The sequence below is a fragment of the Netta rufina genome, assembly GCF_964035555.1.
Source record: "Netta rufina genome assembly, chromosome: 3".
In the NCBI taxonomy this organism is placed as follows: domain Eukaryota; kingdom Metazoa; phylum Chordata; class Aves; order Anseriformes; family Anatidae; genus Netta; species Netta rufina.
Genome location: NC_140125.1, coordinates 54798086 through 54818501, shown reverse-complemented (window position 1 = coordinate 54818501; position 20416 = coordinate 54798086). Strand labels below are relative to the sequence as shown.

General features: G+C 36.2%; 1 protein-coding gene across 2 annotated transcripts in view; it reads left to right on the top strand.

The window, feature by feature from the left end:
• RGS17 (regulator of G protein signaling 17) overlaps positions 1 to 15720 on the top strand; it is a gene marked incomplete at both ends in the record, with an annotated part of 29703 nt that extends 13983 nt beyond the window's left edge. The window contains 3 exons of one of the 2 annotated variants that reach the window (XM_084285009.1): positions 8929 to 9018; positions 12757 to 12991; positions 15532 to 15720. In XM_084285009.1, coding sequence (XP_084141135.1) covers positions 8929 to 9018; positions 12757 to 12991; positions 15532 to 15720 — 514 coding nt within the window. The remainder of the gene's footprint in view (positions 1 to 8928; positions 9019 to 12756; positions 12992 to 15531) is intronic. The other variant, XM_084285008.1, reaches the window with a different exon arrangement.
• Positions 15721 to 20416: the final 4696 nt, after the last annotated feature.

Below are 20416 nucleotides of genomic sequence, written 5' to 3'. Positions count from 1 at the left end.
AACATGACTCTAATGGAAGGTGAAAAATTATTAGCAGGACTCTGAGAGATAACAAACTGGTAGGCTCCATGTATCATGAAATTAAGAGTTATAGCTTTTGGATTTTCTTGTTAACTATTTTCTTATTAGAAGATCTCTTTTCTAATTATCAGAGAAATTACTGGGGGGGAAAAAAAAATCTGTTATTACAGAATGTAACTTTTTAAAGAGCTTTTAAAAGTCAAGCACTTTAATAAATCTAAGCACAATAATTAATTTAAATGTATTTTTGATTAAATACATAATTTTGATTAAAGCTGGAAATAAATATAAATGAATAGTTTGTTGTCAGTAACTAGCAGTTTTACACAGTAACTAGCACCTACTAGCAGTGAATGAAACCAAAGCTACAGATTACTGTATAATTAAAGAAAAATGATTTTAAGAGTATCAAAATAAATTATGAAATTTAATGAATCTGAAACTTACTTTTTCAGTAATGCTGTTTTGTGGAAAATGACATGTTTAAAATCAAATTCAGAAGTAAATTATCTTCAACTGTCAATTTATACCCAACACAAACTCAGTGCCAGTCAGCTGTATTCCCTACCACACCACAGTAGAACATGAAACATAGTAGGACTATGAAACAACTTCTGTACCTATTAGCGAAAATCCGACCAGAAAATTTCCATGTTGAGTTTTCCATTGGCCCCCAGGATCTACAGTATGCTGAAAGATGCATATGGGAGCCAGAAGTCTGCCTGCATTTACTATTACTGGATCTTGAGCAGGCACTAAGCTTTTCAGTTGAAAGCTCATTCGCAGCACACACAAGTGCCTAGCCGTCTGTTACATACCGTATCTCAGCTGTATGTTCTTCAAACAAAGAGATGGAAAAAAAGGAAAAATCTGAAGTACACCACACTACAACATACCAATCTGAATCAAACAGAAAAAATACCACCAAGGAAAATTGGAAAGGGAGAAATTTAATGTGTTCTAGCCATTGGAAGAAAGAAAGTATCTATTTTATCATCTGGTTCATTTTAATTTTACCTTTTGTGACCTATAAGGAGAGGAAAAAAAAAAAAAAAAAAAAAAAAAAGCCAGTAATCAGTTATCATCTAGTTATCATTGTGGCTTTTATGGTTACAGGTCAGAATGTTGCAATCATGGTGCAAGCTGAACTAAACAGAACACATGAACTTGGAAGTTTGTGACTACACATTCCTTTCCCTCACTGAGGTTCTGAAGCTTTGAAATATTAGAGGTTTTTTTAGCTGCAATATAAAATCTCCAGGATGAGAGAACCTTTGAACCTTGCAAATACTTGTTTTATTTAAAAACAAAACTAAACTACTACTTTTTTTTTTTTTCTTATATGAAGTAAGCTTGCAGAATGAGACCTCAATTCTCCTTGCAGATACATTTTTTTCACTCTAAAATAGCTGTGTCCAAGGTAGAGTGTAGGTTTGTTTTGATTATCATTATTATTATTTTTTTTCAAGAAACAATTTGTATCATACATATCTCTTGCGCCATCTTTTCACTTAAGGCAAATATAACTCTGGCACTCAGGAAACTTAGCACCACAGGTACCTGGACTTTTTGAAAGGAGTTTATAGTTTCAGTGGACACTGCCAAGTAGGCTGATTATAGCCTTATGGTAATTGTTGGCTTTTTCCCAACAGGCTGCTTTCCTCCTTTCCTCTGGCAGTCTACTAGACACAATCTCCCTCATTTAGTTTAAAGTATGAGACAATTCATTGCCTCAAATAGGATGTAGCTATTTTTTTCTAAGATCCTAACATTTATTCAACATAAAATTTTACATCCTATATTTCTTCACTGAATTCAATGTAGATCTGTAAATCTTATTTTATTAAATAACTAGGAAGGACACTAATTCTAAAATAAATTCCTTCACTTTTTTCTTTTTCTTTTTTTTTTTTTTTTCCTGCTTTACCTTTGGACAAAAATGATCATGTTCTGCTGCCTCAGTTAAGACCGGATTCTGATCGCCTGTAATCATTCTGTAAATGATTCCCAAAGCTCTTGATCACCGTTTCCACTTCAGTTTCTTGCAGACAATCAATGTTGCTCTGCGTTTCTATGCTTTGCATATTTGTATATTAAATATATTTGTATTACAACAATCTAAATGCCTGTCTTGCAATTCTTTCTGACAAGAATATAAATTCTCAAGAGGTCGGAGATAAGACATGGCTTTGATGGCTCATGCATCCCCTATGAAAATATCTAGTGCAGGGCATTACTTCTTCATAAAATCCATTACCCTAGTTCAAGCTTTTCTCAAACTAGTTATTCTAGACTTTTTTCACTTACTGTATCAAAAATGAACCCTTCCTAACTTTGAAACATCTTTTCCTCAGCTACCAAAAATCAAAAAAACAGCAACAACAAACTCTTAAATTTCTTTTGACAAATACCTATTTTTGCAACATTAAATGGGAGATAGAAGATAGCATTACTGACTAGGCTCTGCCTAAGTTATTTTGAGATTAACATAGCTTCATTGTTCTTTACAAATGGATCACAAATATATTGCAGTTATTTTTCCTTTTTATTGATTTATTCAATATAGTAAAATCATTATACTCCTCTGGTCATAAACACAACCCTGCATAGTTTTCACGGCCTTCAAGTTTCTATATTCCATCTGTCAGAAGAAAGAAGTTGTCAGAAAATAACTTTATCCTTTGTTTCATGAAGAAATTAAAGGGTGCCAGTATAGTTGTCTCTTTTACTGCCATACAGCATCACGAGACCACATCCATCTCTGACTGCTACTAGAGCCTGCCTCAGCAGCTGAACGGAGCTGTGCAAATATGCTGATTTTTCAATGACTGACTGTTGAATTAAACTTCTGAAAAAAAGTCTAATCAGATTGATGCACAATCAAAAATGGCAGGAGATACCAGCATGCACTTTTTCTCCATACAAATTAAACCCAGGAAAAATATATTTCTGTTCATATGGCATGTTTTATATCAGACATTTATTAAAAAAAAAAAAAAAAAAAAAAAAAAAAAAAAGTGAAGGAATCAAAGAGCTTGGAGACAGGAAAAGGAACTACCATTTTATACTGAAGAGTGAAGGTATTTACCCAGCTGGGCAGAGATCTAGGATTACTGCCCATCTTTGTCACAGAGTACTCAAAAACACATTTTCCTCTTTTCAGGAAAATTCAGTGATCATATGTTCTTGTTTTCAGGCTCTCCCCTCAATGGTATAAAAATATTGTACTTTATATAAAATATAATTATTCATTATGCAATGTTTTGCCATTAAGAGTCTCTTATTTCCACATCATCACTCTTATTTTTACCAAGTGGAATCATTTCACCAGAACATCTTGAAAGACCCCACAGCAGTCCCACAGTGAGGGTGTTTCAAACCATTCAATGAATCTACTAACTTCCTGGTTTAGCAAATGGCTTCTCCTCCTCCAGACCATCCTGAAAAAAATATTTAATGGCTAAATCTGTTTGGCAACTTCGACCTGAGTTTCTCAACATTGTCAGGTAAAGGGCCACAATATATTGTCTGCCAGTGGAATTTTGAAATCTCAAATATATCTTTATCTCATTCTTTCTTTTCTTTTCTTTTCTTTTCTTTTCTTTTCTTTTCTTTTCTTTTCTTTTCTTTTCTTTTCTTTTCTTTTCTTTTCTTTTCTTTTCTTTTCTTTTCTTTTCTTTTCTTTTCTTTTCTTTTCTTTTCTTTTCTCTTTATCATTTCCTTTTCTACTCTTTATCCTTTTCTTCTCTTTATCCCCTTTCCTTTCCTTTCCTTTCCTTTCCTTTCCTTTCCTTTCCTTTCCTTTCCTTTCCTTTCCTTTCCTTTCCTTTCCTTTCCTTTCCTTTCCTTTCCTTTCCTTTCCTTTCCTTTCCTTTCCTTTCCTTTCCTTTCCTTTCCTTTCCTTTCCTCTCCTTAAAAAAAAAAAAAAACGCACACACAAAAACACACACACACACACAAAAAAAAAACACCTTTTCTTTTAATCTACACCTCACTAATCACTATTCTATGTATCGCTATTCTAGTGATACAATCCCTATTATTTCACTATTATTTAAATTATGGTAGTCCCGCATATAGTTTGCTTAAACTGGAAGCTGGATTCAAGCATCAAAACAATCCTTCCTGGGTCTTGCACCTAAGACCTAAAAATATTTTGTCTTTTAATCCAATGGTAACAAAATTTCCTAGGAGTAGGATAGGTGAAAAGTAGTGCCAGCAAGATATAGTCTTTCAGAGGGTAAACCAGTGAAACATGTCAGAACATTTATCTGTTATCCAGAGGCCCTGAAATGAATATTGATTTTCACCTGGAAACCAAATTCTGCCTTTAGATTATATGTGTGCAACTGACTTATGTGGCCTTTGGGCTGAAATGAAAAAAGCAGTTGTGTTACAGCAGTGACTAAAAGGATCATGGCCCTACTGCATTACATGCACAGATTTAGGCCAAAATATAATCATCAGCAAAGAAGTAGAAATTGAGCACTGATCTCCTGAATGGCAAGCCATCAGCCCACCAAATAAGTGTACAATGTCCCAGTTTGATTTCTACTCCTTATCTTCATGGCAACACAATAAATGCCACTAAGAGGACAGGCTTTAATTGTCAGCCTTCAATGTCAGATATAATTGCAAAATACTGGGATGATATACTGCATATGATGCATATAACCCAGAAAATACCTGAGTAAATAGTAACTAGTGGTAGCCATGCACTGGCAGAGTATCAGTCTTAGCACCTGTCACCATGGCAATTTTCTTGCCGTAACAGTAATTTCATTGATTCACCAGATTTCGGCTACTGGTATATAAGAATCTGATGTTTGGAAAACAGTGAAAGGCTATTCATGTACTGGATATACACAGAATGAAAGATTAGGTCCAAGCTCTAACTAATTTTCAGTTTCTTAGTGGCAGTATAGGTGAGTGCAGCAGTAGAGAAATTAAGCAGCTTTTAAAAAAAGCTAAAACCATCGGCAGGAAACACCTTGAAGGACAGGCAGTGAGGTCCTTGCTCTTAAATTGCTCCAACTCTCTTGATGATTTTATCCTATTAGCTTGCCTTTTTTACCTCACCGTGCACCAGTGGGCTGCAGTATTTTTTTATTAAAGTAATTACTCAACAGAGCATCTATTTAATTTCTGAACACGGATATTAACAGGTGATTAATATAGCTAAATAAATAAATGTTGGTCTTCTGAATCCCACTATTTTCTCTAAAAACACATCAGCTAGGAACCCGGACCAGTTTAACATTATATATGGTAATATTTTCAATTCGTATACTTCTTTAAGCAATCCCTGGACATTAACATTTTTACTTATAAAGTTTGTGAAGTAGCAAAATAGAATTGTACTGACTTCAAATATAAATTACTCATAATAATATTGTTGCAGTAGTTAAAGCAACTATTATTTTTATAAGTGTCAAGAACCCAAGATATATTTGAAAGCAACATCAAGGTCAAGTACTTGGGCTTACTGAAGTACTTATACTTATTTATACTTATAAATAAAGTCAGCACAAATATGGGTAGAACAAATCTTCCAAAAGAACAGAAAACAAAACACTGCTTGTGCTTTGCACTTAACTCTTCCATTAGGCAGCCCAAACTCTCTCTTTTTAATCCTTTAGTAGTTTTGTTGCAGTTTTATTATAGATAATTTATGTCCCTACATTTTAAAGATCTCTGTTGGTTGGTACCATAGATGTTAATTTCTATCTCCTTAGAACACCTCTCTTTTATTTTATTTTATTTTATTTTATTTTATTTTATTTTATTTTTAATAAGGCTTCTCAGCGATTTCCTTTTTCTGAGAGCCTTAAATATGTAAGGCCATTTGTTGATCTTTATCCTGTAGCTTTTATTTAGTTTAGTTTTACACTAAATAATTCTTCTGCCATAATCAGCTAGTTTCCATGATGGAGTAGTATATGAAGGGTATGCTTGAATTCCACAGAGAAATGTGAGCAGATAGGGTATTTTCAAATGAAGATAGCAACTTAGCAAATAACAATGTAGTGTTGTCATTTTGATGTAAAAGGTAGCAGTCTGTTATTGTGATCAGTGTTATTTAAAGGCTGCTTTTAAATTAGTTTTACAGCCACAAATGTGTAAATATTTAATTTTTTTTTTCTAACTTAACATGAAACAGTTCCTTGACTGAAAACAGACATGTCTGAATTGAATGTACTTCTGTATAAAAAGGATGGTTTCTTTCACAGGAAAAACATAGCAAAAATAATGTATCCGATGTAACTCCAGTCTTGACAGATGTATATAAATCAAAGTTGAAATGTAGGGCTAGTTGTTGTCGCTAGAAACATAATGTAGAATCTGTGCCAAGATATATTATAAATTTAGCACAGTTTTGAATACAATACCCAAACTTGAGAAATTGTTCCAACCACATCTAACACCTCTTTTAGAGTCCTCCCTGTTTTGCAGTGATGACTAACTTCAGCCACTGAACTTCAGCTATGACTGCTGAAATGAAGGTATCAGGGCCAAGTGTGCCCTTTGCACTATCACACAGTGGTATAAATATCAGAAACTGTACGTTGCATTCTTGGCCCACAACCCAAACTTTTACCAACATGTAGTCTTGCAGAAAATCAAAATGCATAGGGCCTATCCATTACTCCTCTGATAAAAAAAAAAAAAAAAAAAAAAAAAAAAAAAGGCATTGAGGCCAACATGGATTTCTTGTCCATTTCTCTATTTCTCTTTCTCATTCCCTACTCACTACTTGTATTCCCCTTTCATCAGCCCATATTGGTTTTCTGAAGTTTAGCAGAGATTTTGCATGAGCACAGCCATCAATATCTGACCCCAGACATCAAATTAAATTAGCAGGGCAGATTAGCTGCTCTCAGATGAGTCACCTTCCACTTCCAGTAAGACTCTGCATCCAAACCTTGCAATAAGTCTACTGTCCAATAAGTAAATTATCTCAGTATGGTTTAGCTGCTGCTCACGTGATAGAGGAAAGAAAAGGGCAGCCTTTGTTAGAAGAATTCAGGTGAACACCATGCTGCATTCCCAGCTGACACTGTTTGCTGCTTCTGCTGTGTCATGCCCCCATGGCCCCCATGGTTTAGTTCTCTGAACCCAGAGGAGAGCACAAATTAATGCTGTTCTAGTGGAGGACTGAAGAGGAGGAGGGAGAGCAGCTTTGTGCCTCTCCTGCTTCTCCTTCACCGTCACTTTGTGCTCCAACCAGATGCAAAGTAAACCCTAAGCAGTTACATGTGCGGACTTAAAGATTACAAGACAGAAAGTGGATGGTCCCTTTTTTTCTCCTTCTATATATGGAACTCCCATTGGTTTTCATGGGTGTTCCCTCTATAGACTGACAAGCAACAGGTCAGAGGAGATGGAAAGGCTTTTTACCTGCCAACCCCAGAGTTCAGGATGTGTTGTTTCTCCTGCAGCAGTTGATGACACCATAACACCTTAGCAGCACTGGAGCTGCATTCCTACGCTGTAACAGGGGAAGCAGGACCAAGGGCCTGAACTAAGGTCTTGGCAGGTAAGTGAAGGAGCAATCAGCATCAAACAGCTTTGTTTGAAAGTGTATGTCTTTGTAATGTTTAAGTCTTAATATGTGCTCTGCTTTACATGCAAGTTTAAACTGCCAATTTTCAGAAGAGTAGTTGAGATCCCCTATTCACTCTGCCAAATGCTTGAAAACATGTTGATGAAACTCATCAATGCAGAAGGGCTAGGAAGAAAGGTTATTTGTGCTAAAAATGTCTCAAAGTTGGCATTTCTTCTTAGAACTGAGTGGAAGTTACTACGATTAGTGGGGGAGGGAGACACTTATGCTATCAACATATATTTGCATACCTCCACTTGGAATGATTGAGAACATCATTGTACAATGAATACTAAATTCAAAATATGAGCTTTGTTGGGACTAGGACGGGGGAATTTTTTGCTTGGTTGCTTGTTTTCCCTCAGTTGAATATGCAGGAAACACACAGTGAAGGGAAATTTCCATTTTCTATGTTTCACTTCATAAGCTTAATTATTGGAACCAGGTTTCTAATATGAATACTGATGTTATTTCAAAATGCACTTTATTTCAGAAGTTATCAGGGACTTTGTTTTTGCTGGCAATACCATGGTCCAGAACACTCATAGGGAGCACACACAGGGGAAGCCACTACTACTGAACCAAATCCAATTAAAAAGAGATTTACAGAATAGTGATGCAAGTTACCAGCTTGAAAGAAAAATCAAAAATAAAAAATCAAATAATAATGATAATAAATACAATTAACTAGATCTTTACCTAAAGGAAGTTTTTATTTTCATTGCTTCTAGTAATATGACTTTAATGGAGGCCTTTCTGTTTAGAGGTCAGTAACTTTAACTTTTTGGAATGAAAAAGAAATTTGGGTTAGAGGAGGAAATCATAAGCAGCAGCCACAGCTGAGATCTGTTTCCAAGCCATCTACTGCCACTATATCCTGGAGTAAAAAAGGGGGATGTTCGTAAAGAATGAACAACCATCCAAAGCTGCTGGGGCACCAATCCCTGATCAATGACTCAGATATTCTTATCCTCCTTATCCTTATTGCTACTAATATTATCCAAAATTTCCCAAGAGAAATCACTCCAACAGTGACCTCTAAGTTTTTGTCTGTCTTTCAGCTTGTAAATAAATAAATAAAAATCACATATGTTAATACCAACTGTTAATTAACATTCATAGTTATTACAGGGAAAAAAAATGTCATAAAAAAGTTCTCTCCAAAATCTGAGTGTAAATTCTAGGGGTAAGAGTGAAAAATGACATTTTACATACATCTATATCTTTTGAAAGTTTGCATTTCTGTAGTCATTGTTTTAAATTAACTTTCTCTAGACAAAATAAAGTGTTGTACTACATTGCAGCCTCACTGTTAGGAATGAAGATAGAGGAGACAATGCAGGAAGGCCAACACATACAACCAAAATGGAGAGCATCCAAGTCATAGAAGAATGGTAAGTTGGTCAAACTGTTGTCCAGTAAATGTTTTTTAATTTGCCTGTAACTAATTTGTTTTGGTTTTGTAGGCTTCTGAAATATTCTTTTAATGACTTTTCCTCCTAAAATTTCTAGAAAAAAGGAAGCAAAATTAGGCCTGACATGAAATGCCAACAGAGACATTCAGGCTTACTTACAGTTTCACATTTGTCGGTAAAGAATGATGGGAAGAAATGGGAGGTGCAAGAATGGTTCCATTGATCTATGGGACTCTATAGGAAGTGTATGCTATTTGTGGGATCATTTTTTTCTGCTTACCCAGACAAGAAATAAAACTAACTTGGGCAAAAGTGTACTTTATAGTCAGATTTTTAACATGGCTACTTTTTGTAGAACAGCTTGGACTATGGCTTCATCTGAATTAACCAAGGAAACACATACTCTGAAAGCTGGGCAAATGTGCATTAAAAGTCTGAGCTTCTGTTTGTGTCTGAAGGTTGGGCCTGTATTTATTCTGTTGGGAAATATGCTGAACTATCAGTGGTCTTGACTTCTCTAATCCCATAAAAGGTGAATTAAAACTTAACTCTAGAGAATATGACCGATTTTAAAAGCAATCCAATCATCTCAGGCTATCCATTGCTACTCGCAGTCATTTTTGAGAGGTCAAAATCAAAAAATTTCCACAAGTTATAAGTAGTATAGACTTCTTTGTTGTTGTTCTTACTGACAAAGAACATCTAGTGAATTGATTTGACAGATTTTTTTTTTTAGGTTTATAGGAGTATGGTTTAACTATTTATTTCCTTCAGTTATATTATGCTGAGCACCGCAGAATTCAAGTTACTTACAGAGAACTTACAGGAGCCCTCCATCACAACATATCTATGGTACTTTGTGACATTTCCATCTAGGATTATATGTTTCATAGGGTTTAACACTCAGCCTTGTAGCTTTGCCGTGCAAAGGAAGAACAGAGTTTAGTCAGGGAGCTCAGCCTGCATGGCTGAGATCCTGTGTTCTCAACATCATTGTCTGTGGTAGGCAGAGGACAGGAAGCCTGAAATGTCTGTCAGAGGAATATTAACAGAAAGTAAGGGCGTGGCTTCACAAAACAAGGACGTGGTTAATTCAAAACTATGAATTAACAGCTCCTTGCCTTTTGGGAGAAAGAGGTTTGCCACCCATGCCATCTCTCTGCTCCCTCCTCTTTTGCCTCCAGTTCTCCCCCACCACAAACTACACTGAAGCTGGTATTCATCTGAGGTGCTTCAACTCAAGGAAAATGCACAGGGGTAGCAGGTAAAGAGATTACTTAGTTAAATATTAATTCCAAAATTTTTAATTCAGCTCAACCATGACATAAAAATGCATCCTACATAACTTAAGATCCTTCTGCAATCCAGTGGGGACCAGTAACTCCAGATCATACTCAGAGCACCTGAATTTAGCCCATGGCAAAACATATTTTTGCATTCACTTCTAGTGAAACTTATGTCAGATAACATCCATCAGCTAAGGTTAGTATCTTGGTTTGTCTGAACTTGTAAAATTTACAGGACAAGGTACTCTGTGAATCAAACTTCATTGCATGAGCTTGTTAGGTTTAAAAAAAAAAAAAAAAAAAAAAAGGATCTCAGTAGCCTTTTAAGAGACTGGTCTAACTCATTAAGATTCTGATTCACAACTTCATTTATTCATGAATTCATTAACTCACAAATTCACCAGCTTTGCAAGTTCATCAACTCATGCATGATGGAGCAAAATAGTTACTTGGCTGATGGGGAGGGTGCTCACCTTTCCTGCCTCTTCCTAGGCACATCCTAGCTTCCACAGTTCAGTTGCTGATAGATCCATTCATTTGAAAGGCTTGTTGGGTAAACTGTCATGTTTATACCTCTTTCAGTCTACACCACCCACTAAATTAGTGGATTCTGCAGAAACTGCCAGACAGTTGCTGTTGCAAAAATGCGGGAGATGAGAGCCAAAGGTCACAATGGCTGCAGGATGGCCCTTGTCTCATTCTGTCCATTGTGTCCCCCACACATGATGCTTCCTTTTTAACTTAATGGTGCTTCTCCCAGCATACATCAGGCCTTAGAATGTGCTGTATGTTAGGGCTACATCTGAGCAGGAGATGAGTGAACATCCAGAGGTTCAAATATCCCATGTAAGTATCAACCTTTTGTTTCCTGGGAACAGGGAGCATTCAGACACTGCCCTACTGCAGTGTATTGGTTGGTTTCAATGTCTACTAAATTCAAGGCTTCAGAAAGGGAGTTGTTCTATTTCCCAATATCAGGATGAGTTATTTAGACAGAAATGAGCCTTAGTTTATCAAACTGGAGATTCTGCACATAAATCTTTCCTTAAACTGATATAGTGGTATAGTACAAGAGTATTCTTCACAAATCTCCTCAGGAAACTAGCATTTTGGAGAAGGAACAGGAAAGCAGTTTTTAACGAAATGACATACAATATAGTGGGGAAAAATATCTTTATAAGCAAAACCTTATCAAAATGGTCTTATTGTGTACTTTTCTTCATATTGTTTTTACTTCCAACTGTAGTAAAGATGCTTTCCAAACACAAGTTGCTTGCCAGCTCCATCTACTTCAGCAGGCTTGCTTCATTCTCCTCAGAGAGAGGACTTTTTAACTTTAAATCTGTATGTTTATAATTTTTGATTCAGATTGCAACTATTTTGCTGGATAGTTTCAATGTTGAACACTTTCTCATTTATTAGATCTTAACTACCATGAATAGCTTCCTGTCATCCAGTCTGCCTTGCATGCAGACTAGGAGTTGACAAATGGACTTGAAATCGTATGGACAAATGTCACTTATTGTGCAACATGATTGCACAGACACTGTTAACAACATCCAGTAAAACTCTTGCATTGTATCCTATCAGGAAGGGGAGGATGAGCGCTCAGAGCTAAGTAATTTTAATTGTTTTTAAGTAACTTGGAGTATGACCTTCTCAGGCTGTTGATTTGTACATTAGTGGATTAGTAACCCGAATTAGTCTTCTGTTCACTTATCCCATGCATCCGCTCTGCAAATAGCTTCTTTCAGAAAATGGGAATGGGGATTTTTTCCCATTTCTTCTCTCTTCAATTTTGCCAGAAACATTCATCACATCCCATGCCAATAGATCATCATTCAGGTCAATAGCACCAAACAGAGAGAAGCTTAGCAACCCTTAGGTACAAGCACAGAGAAATATGCTAATTTAAAAGCTCTCTGAATTACTATTTTGTTGGGGCTCATTAGTATGCTCTTGGCTGCCAAGAGCCTTTTGTTTTTCTTGTCCTTGCTGAACCAAATCGTGTGGCAGGCAGTGATTGGCCAAACCCTATCAGAAGCAGGCAGGGACATCAGGTGTCTTCCAAGCCCATCATGAAAAAGAACCTATTGTCAGCTGCCTCAATTCACATCTCCTTTAAATGCAGAAGCAGAAATTCAGTCCTGTTGCTGGAATTTTCTTTGAGTCTGATAGTGAACAATACCAGTAGAAACCTTGCAGAAAGCCAAGTGCACATCTCTTAATATTAAACATATTTTAGTGGGCTATTGAGATAATGAATGCACAAGTGAAGAGTGAACAAAATTCTCTTGTCACTGCTGAAGCCTTGTTGCTTCCAGTTTTCACGCTGGACTAAAGTGCAATTGAAAGGAGAATTTTGGATGAATGTATGAAAACACTGTTACAAAAATAGAAGCATGTTTGTAATGATACTTTGCTTTTGCAGCCAAAACCCTACTGCAGATGAAATTTTGTCTTGGGCTCAGAATTTTGACAAGATGATGAAAACACCAGCTGGGAGGAACCTTTTTAGAGAGTTTCTTCGAACAGAGTATAGTGAAGAGAACCTGCTTTTCTGGCTTGCATGTGAAGATCTAAAGAAGGAACAGAACAAGAAAGTTATTGAAGAAAAAGCAAGACTTATTTATGAAGATTACATTTCTATACTTTCACCAAAAGAGGTAAAGCTGTAAATGTTAGATTTGCATTTCCTGATGTTCCAGAGCAGATATGCTATACCCTGGATTGCCAGAGGGAGGGTCAGAAAGTCTGCTTCATCTGTCAGATGAGAGCAATACTTATTATGGAAGTTTAGATCATGAAAGCAAGGGATAGAACAAGTGCTGACAGGTGCTGAGCCATTTACCATCACTGGCCACAACTCCTCAAAGCTCTCCATATGAGAGGAATAAAAGGGAAATTCCAGAAGCAGGATGAGAAATGAGAATACTACTTTAACAATGCAGTGTGTCTGCCAAAAACAAGAAATACATCATAGAAATGGATTTATGGAGAAACAGCACCAAAATTTTCAGCATCATATGACAAATAAAATACTCAATATTTAACAGGAAACAAATCAGTCATGAAATAAATTCACAGTTTGTGTCTTGTACAACATAAAGGAATTTAAATCATAATCAGAACAGATTTATCTGCTGCAACATCTGGCCGGGAAAAAAAAAATAAAACTTGTTCTGGTTATTCCTATGTGGGATCAACTAGTCTAAGTTGATCTCTAAGAAGTGAGATCACATATTTTCTCTAATGAAAGGTATGATAACATCTAGGAAATTATATATAACTTCCTCCGATATTCAAACTGAAATGATCTTCACCTGAAGTTGAGTAAAAGCATCCCCTATCAAATCACAGTTTGGAATAATAAATAAATATACAGGCATTGTAGAAGAGTTTCTTAGGCCATGTCGTGTACCTTTAGCAACTCTGTCTTGTCTTACATCTGACTTTCTCCTCAATGGCATTATGCTAATTTATGCTCACTTGTGGACTTGGCTTGCTACATTTTACCTTTTAGTAATAAATTGAAAATTCATTACTATGAAGGGAGCGACCAGCCATTTATAACTCCATTCCCTTCTCTTGTGATACCATGTGTATTTTGCCTTTGGAATGAGACAACTACCAGTATAGCAAGCAAATAATGTGCATTCCTGATCATATATATGTGTCTCTAGTACACATATATGTACTAAACACTCAGTTGTCTTTCTAAGCCTCCATGAACCAGCAGATACAATTTAAGCACTAAAGTAGTTTTGCTTGACTTAAGGTTTAAAAAAAACTGCTCACAAACTTCATCCTCTGGATGTGTGAGGATGTCATCATCCCAATTGCTACTTATTTGCTCCATGAGGCAAATAAGAAGAGTTTGCAATGCTTTAGATCAGCATAGGAGCTTTAAAGTTCTTGTTCATCACAGCATCCCCTTCCAGATGAAACCTTTTGACATAGGAACTGAAAGTAGGACTTTGACATAGGAACTTGCTCAGTGATGAAGTCATTGAGGCAGAAAGTCCTAGTATACTAAACAAATACCTTGTGTACATCTGTTTACCAAGGAGATAACTTTAATAATTGCAACTACTCTTGCCATCTGGCTCTAGTGAGTCACAGAAAAACTACAATGTGAATTAACAGATTCCTAATTAATTTTTGTTTCACTCTATAACTGCAATTAACTTTTACAATATTCAATGGCAAAATGACACTGCCATTCTGCCAAATTTGAGCTTTTTTGTCCCAGCCCTTTTATTTGGTAATGAGGAGTCAATTAGCTAGCTGCATAAACTGGTCTTGCTAAAATAAGTGCCTGTGTGTGCGCATGTGTGTGTGTCATGGGGGGAGCAATTGCTTCAATCTTAGCATGTCATTTCCATGCTACAGATAGGCACTGGTCTAGGATTTAAAATTATTTTAATAAACTCCTAAGACAAGGCTGCAACACTGCTGCTCAGAACTACATAAGCTATACCCCCACATGCTGTTGTGTCTCAAAGCATTTAATCAGAGTAACCCCTCCAGCTTGTTAAGCTTGGCCACATAGCCCAGCGGGCCTGCCCATTCATCCGTATGTCAGCTAGGCACCAAAGTCAATCTAAAAAATACCTGGGTGAGAAATTGCCTGGAAGACAATGTGTCACCTTCAGAAGCTAAAGTTGAAGCTCCCTAACAACTTCAATATGGTCACATGATACCCCGAAAGTATAAATTGCCAGATATTAACAGGTCTTTAAGAGAAAAATGAATCAGAATAGGAAATGTTGAATGGGAAATTTCTAAAGATCCAACCACAAATTATAAAAGAAAAAAAAAAAAAAAAGAAAGAAAAAAAAGCCTTTGTGAGAAATATTTCTAAATATGTAAAAAGATAAAACATTTTAAGATATAATAACATATTAAGATATAATAACAGAGCTTTATTTAGCAGCACTGTATTCTGTTAAAGAGAGGAATTTAATTTTACAGCTCTTAATATGGATGAAAAGAACAGGTCAGAACCAAAATTGAGTTAGTTGTCTGACTTTGTAGTTGTGTGTGGTCATTTTAGAATGATGGCTGTGAAAGACAAACAGCATAACTTGAATAAACTATGAAACTGATAACCTCTGGGTGTTCTGTGGAGCCCTATGCAATGATGAGATGTATACATCCTTTCCAGCATTATTGTTTAATATCAGTCTATTCTCATCTTCTTCAGGTTAGTCTTGATTCCCGGGTGAGAGAAGTGATCAACAGAAACTTGCTGGATCCCAGTCCTCATATGTATGAAGATGCTCAACTCCAGATATACACCCTAATGCACAGAGACTCTTTTCCAAGGTTTTTGAACTCTCAAATTTATAAGTCTCTTGTTGAAAGTATTACAGGCTCTACTTCTGAAACTTAGTTTTAATTTTCAAATAAAATTACTTGATTTTTTTTGGGTGGGCGGGATGGAAGAAAAGTAGTTTAATAACATCTGGAGCTGGGTTCCTGGAGAACTACAGTTTAGCTCTACTCAGGCTACTGTGAAGAAACAAATACATATTATGGTCTATGTCTACATTTTTACCAAGGTCCTCCTTGCTTGAGATGGCATGGGAGGGAAACAATGGATTTGCCAAAATACATTTGTTTCACACTCCTTTCACCCAACTGCAGTCAAGATTGCAATGATGTATTTGTAGTTTTATGAACAGTCTCCTTGTGTATCCTCACACTGCATGTGCAAGGTAAAACTGCTTCACTTACCACTTAGTTGTTGCAATATTTAATCCAATAACATAAATTATATCTGTATTTAAGAACTTTTTTGTGCAATACAGTCTAATGGTACATAGAAACAACTGCAGCAAACCAGAAAGAGGCTTGCATTTTTTAACATCACTAACTGAAAAAAAGCCAATTTTTAAGGTGTAGCATTACTCAATATGCTCTACTGAGTACAATACACTGACTTTTTGAAGCCAATATTTCTGTACAGACAAAAAAAAAAAAAAAAAAAAAAAAAAAGAAGAGCTATTTATCACTGTTTATTTAAAATTAATTCAAGCGGAGGATTCCTCTGGTTGTTCACTGCCAAAACTGTGGCATTTTCATTACAGAGTTTGCAATGTCAAAAAGAAAGAGAGAAAAAAAAAAGCACAAACCACTTAAAGGGATCCGTATCTGGGTGACACAATCTATGCGCTGATATTGTTTAATTGTTAAAAGAACAAAGATTTTCAATGTACATTTCAGATGTCAGATACTGTAATTGATTTATTAAAGACTGGCTATCCAGTTCTAACACTGTTGTATAATGTTATGTACTTCAGAAAAGAAGAAAAAAAAAAAAAAAGAAAAAGAAAAACAAACAAAATCTTGATAATTTAGTTTTTTGAATAAAGAAATTTAATAAAAGACTGCCTACATGTAGCATTTTAGAGCATTTTAGAACATTTTGATGAATTGCATCTGTCCTGTAAGATTCTTTTTGAGAGCTAAATCCAGTCAAAAAAATGTTTTTAAACAAAGTAATGTTTTACAAGGTGGTGGGTTAAAGAAGATTTATCTTAACTTCTAGCCTCATTGAGTTTGAGTACTCCTTGAAAACAAGGGGTTTGGAGAGTGATATTAAACCAAACTTCAAGGGCTCCTAAATCTGCAGTCCTTAGCCAGGCAAAATGCCTACCGAAACTCAGTGGGTGTCTTTCCTGGGTAAAGAATCCTGTAGTAAGCCCTAAATCAGAGCTATGGCAGCACAGTACTCAATCACTTTGCTGCTATGGTGTTTTTAATAGATGTTTGCTTGGCCTTTTTATCAAAAAATGTCCAATTTTAGGATGCATTTTGATGTTTAAAGAGACAGTGACTTGGAACTTAAAAATCCCAACATCTTCATACCTACCTTATACATGACAAATGAGCATTAGCATCCCTCACAAACTGCTAATAATATACCATGAGATTGCTTTGAATGCTTGTTAAATATATATATATGCATGTGTGTTTGTATATATATATTTAACACTGATAACTCTGGTCTTGTACTAAGACTTAAGAGGCAAAGTTCTTCTCACTTTCCTAGGACTAAACACAGCATAATCCTATTGCTTTTGATGGGACTGAAAGGTTTTACAGTTGTGTAACTGAGTGGAATCTGGCCCCAACAAACTTGGCTCCAACCAGCAAGCTGCTTCGTGCAGGCAGCCCTTGGTGCCAGCTCTTGATGAAGCCGCTGCTACCGAGGCTGCTCTGGCTCTATACAGTAGCTGGTAGGATGCAGGTCTTAGTATATTTCCTGGGGCTTTTTTTTTTTCCCTTTTTTTTCCCTTTATTTTACTACCTCTTTCTCTCTCTCTCTCTCTTTTTTTTTTTTTTTTTTTTTTTTTAATTTATTGAACATGCTTCAAATAGCAAATTCGGGGAATTTTTTAATCATTCTTTTTACTTGAAACCTATGTGCTTTTTTTGGATATATATGAACAATTTAACGAACTGTTTCTTAAACTCATTTGGTTTTGTAATTTATATAGACTTCAGGAGATGATTAAAAGGGCTATTCTCTATTCCCTATGCAAATATTTTAACTGTTGTAGTGTTTGACAAAATGGGATCTAAAAAAAAATCTGCAAAGTGGAAAACAAATCTGTTTACAGTGGCGTTGCTGACTATCCTACCATATTCAGCACTTTTAAATATTGTTATTTATGAAAATGTAGTTTAAAATGCAAGACAAAATATTTATAAATGTTTCTTTTAATAAATAACTGTTTTGTCTGAAAGTGTTATTGTGTTATGACAACTTTATTCATGTTGGTTAGCTACTTACCATTATGAATAAAATATTCAATTATTATACTGATAGAATAATAGCTACGATGTTTACAAATCCTGAGGGAGGGGGGAAGTCAGTGAGAAAGGACTGCCTCCTTCTACTGTGAAATACTGTTAGAAAAAAAAAGATTTTTTCTGGCTTCTTTTCTTAACTGGAATTTAACTATGGTCTACATATGTCTAGTATCATTTGATTACAGTTGTATTTACTGTGGTACTAAACATATACAGCATCATATATGTATATATTTATACAGTGTAATTTCAAGTTTGTTGGTGTTTGAGGCACAAAACATTTAGTTCACACATCTAAACAATGTGTAAGAGACAAAACTGCATGCAAAAGTCTTTACAAATGTAGACTTGAATATTCTTAATGTTACTATTTGATGGTGACCTGCTAGTCATAACCTATCTTTATAAGATACTTCACATAGGTAGAAGTTCTTGTCAACACAGACAAGTCATCCTTTCAAGGACATTTTTAAAGTTAACCATGTGGGCCCTAAAATATTATATTGATTTATAGCAAAGGATTCCAAAACCTGTATTTGGAAACTGTTTCATTATTTTGATAAATATTACACCAGTCTTCAGTGTAATACTGCAATGAAATCATGCTCAAAATTTCTTGTCTTAAATCCTCTAGTTGGAGGGATTTGTAAATTGACCATAACTTGTATGAAGTTTCTTTCTTGGAGCAAATGCTCATATTAAAATGATTAATAGACATTTCATCTACTAGTTTGGATTTCCCAAAATTTTCTGCAAAAAATGGATATAGTCCAAATGGACAACAAATCGTGCCATAACATGATCTCATTGCCTGTCATACAGTTCTTTGAACACAAAATGTAAAACAGTCAAGTTATTAAACTGATTTACTGTGCATGCAGTGTACAATACACTTTGAAAGACTGCCTAAATACACTTATTCTATAGCCTGGAATAAAATATGTATGTATTTACCTTGTATTTCAGTTTTTCATGAGAATGTATATAGCAAGCGCACTACAGAAAGCGAGATATGTTTTTTCTCATTTTTTTTCCTGGTGTTTAATCTTTTCTGTCAAACAGAGCCTAATACCAAATAGCCACAAATAAGCACTTGGTTACACTCCTGAGACCCTTAGGTTTCGAAGAAACTCAGTCTATGTTGTATTACGCACGTGTTCAACTTAGCCGTTTGCAGTGAAATTTCAAGTAACTGAGCTAAAAATAATTTGGGACACCCAGGATAAAACAAAAACACAGATAAGTTCAAGCTTGAAGGTAAATATGGTATGGAGGAGAGTGAAGGTATGATGGAGAAAAGAGAAGTCATTGACAGAGGTGACTGCAGTGCCCGTCAGCCAGCTCAGCCCAGGCAGCATCCCCTGGAAGTGTGGCGGTATGGTGTCCAGTGCCCCTGGCGGTACACAGCGTGCCCGTGCACCTGCGGAATCCACTTGAGCCATCACAGGATCACCGAGAGCTGAAATCACACTTAAGCTAATAATACCCTCTCTTAAATTACAAGCGTGCAACATGTCTGCTAGTTTGTGGTCTAAACCAACAATATACGGCAGACCCACCCTATAACTAAGCAGGTTTGAACAGTCACTTGATGCCAGACTCACTCCCCTTAGCATCAGATGCGAACATAAGGAGCACTTGAGCACGGAAATAGCATCTAAAAGAGGTAGGAAGCTCATTCTGTGAGAGCAGCTTGCTGGACTGAACACACTATGAGCCCACTAAGGAACAGGTAGTTTCCATATCCAGTGAGTGTTGCAAAACCCATTTAGCATATGTATTGCACGGTGCTGACTCAAAACCAAAGCTCATACAAGAAAGCCTCCTAACTTCAGCGGCTCCCTGCACCACCAGGAGTAAAGGTCACAGGTATACAATGCAGGTGAGCCTGCTCCTGACAGCCTTAACACAGTCTGCAGCAGCCTGAATCCTCATCAAATTCAACAAAGCAAAGAGCTGTGGCTGCACATACACAGCTGCAGTGTCTGCCCCAAGCTGATTGGAACCAAGTCTAACTACCAACTTCAAAATGGGATTTTTCTCAACCCATTGAGTTGCTATTTCTGGAGATACCCAAAAGCAGCACTTGACAGCAGCCTAGGATGTGGCTGCAGTGACAAACTCTCAGCCCTGTCCACCTCTGTCATGAGCACACACTGCAGTGACAGAACTTCAGCCCCATTCACCTTGGTCCTCAATACTTCTGCCAGAAGATGTGACCTTTGCGGGATGAAAGGACAATGCGATCATGGTGCCAACATCAGCTGAAA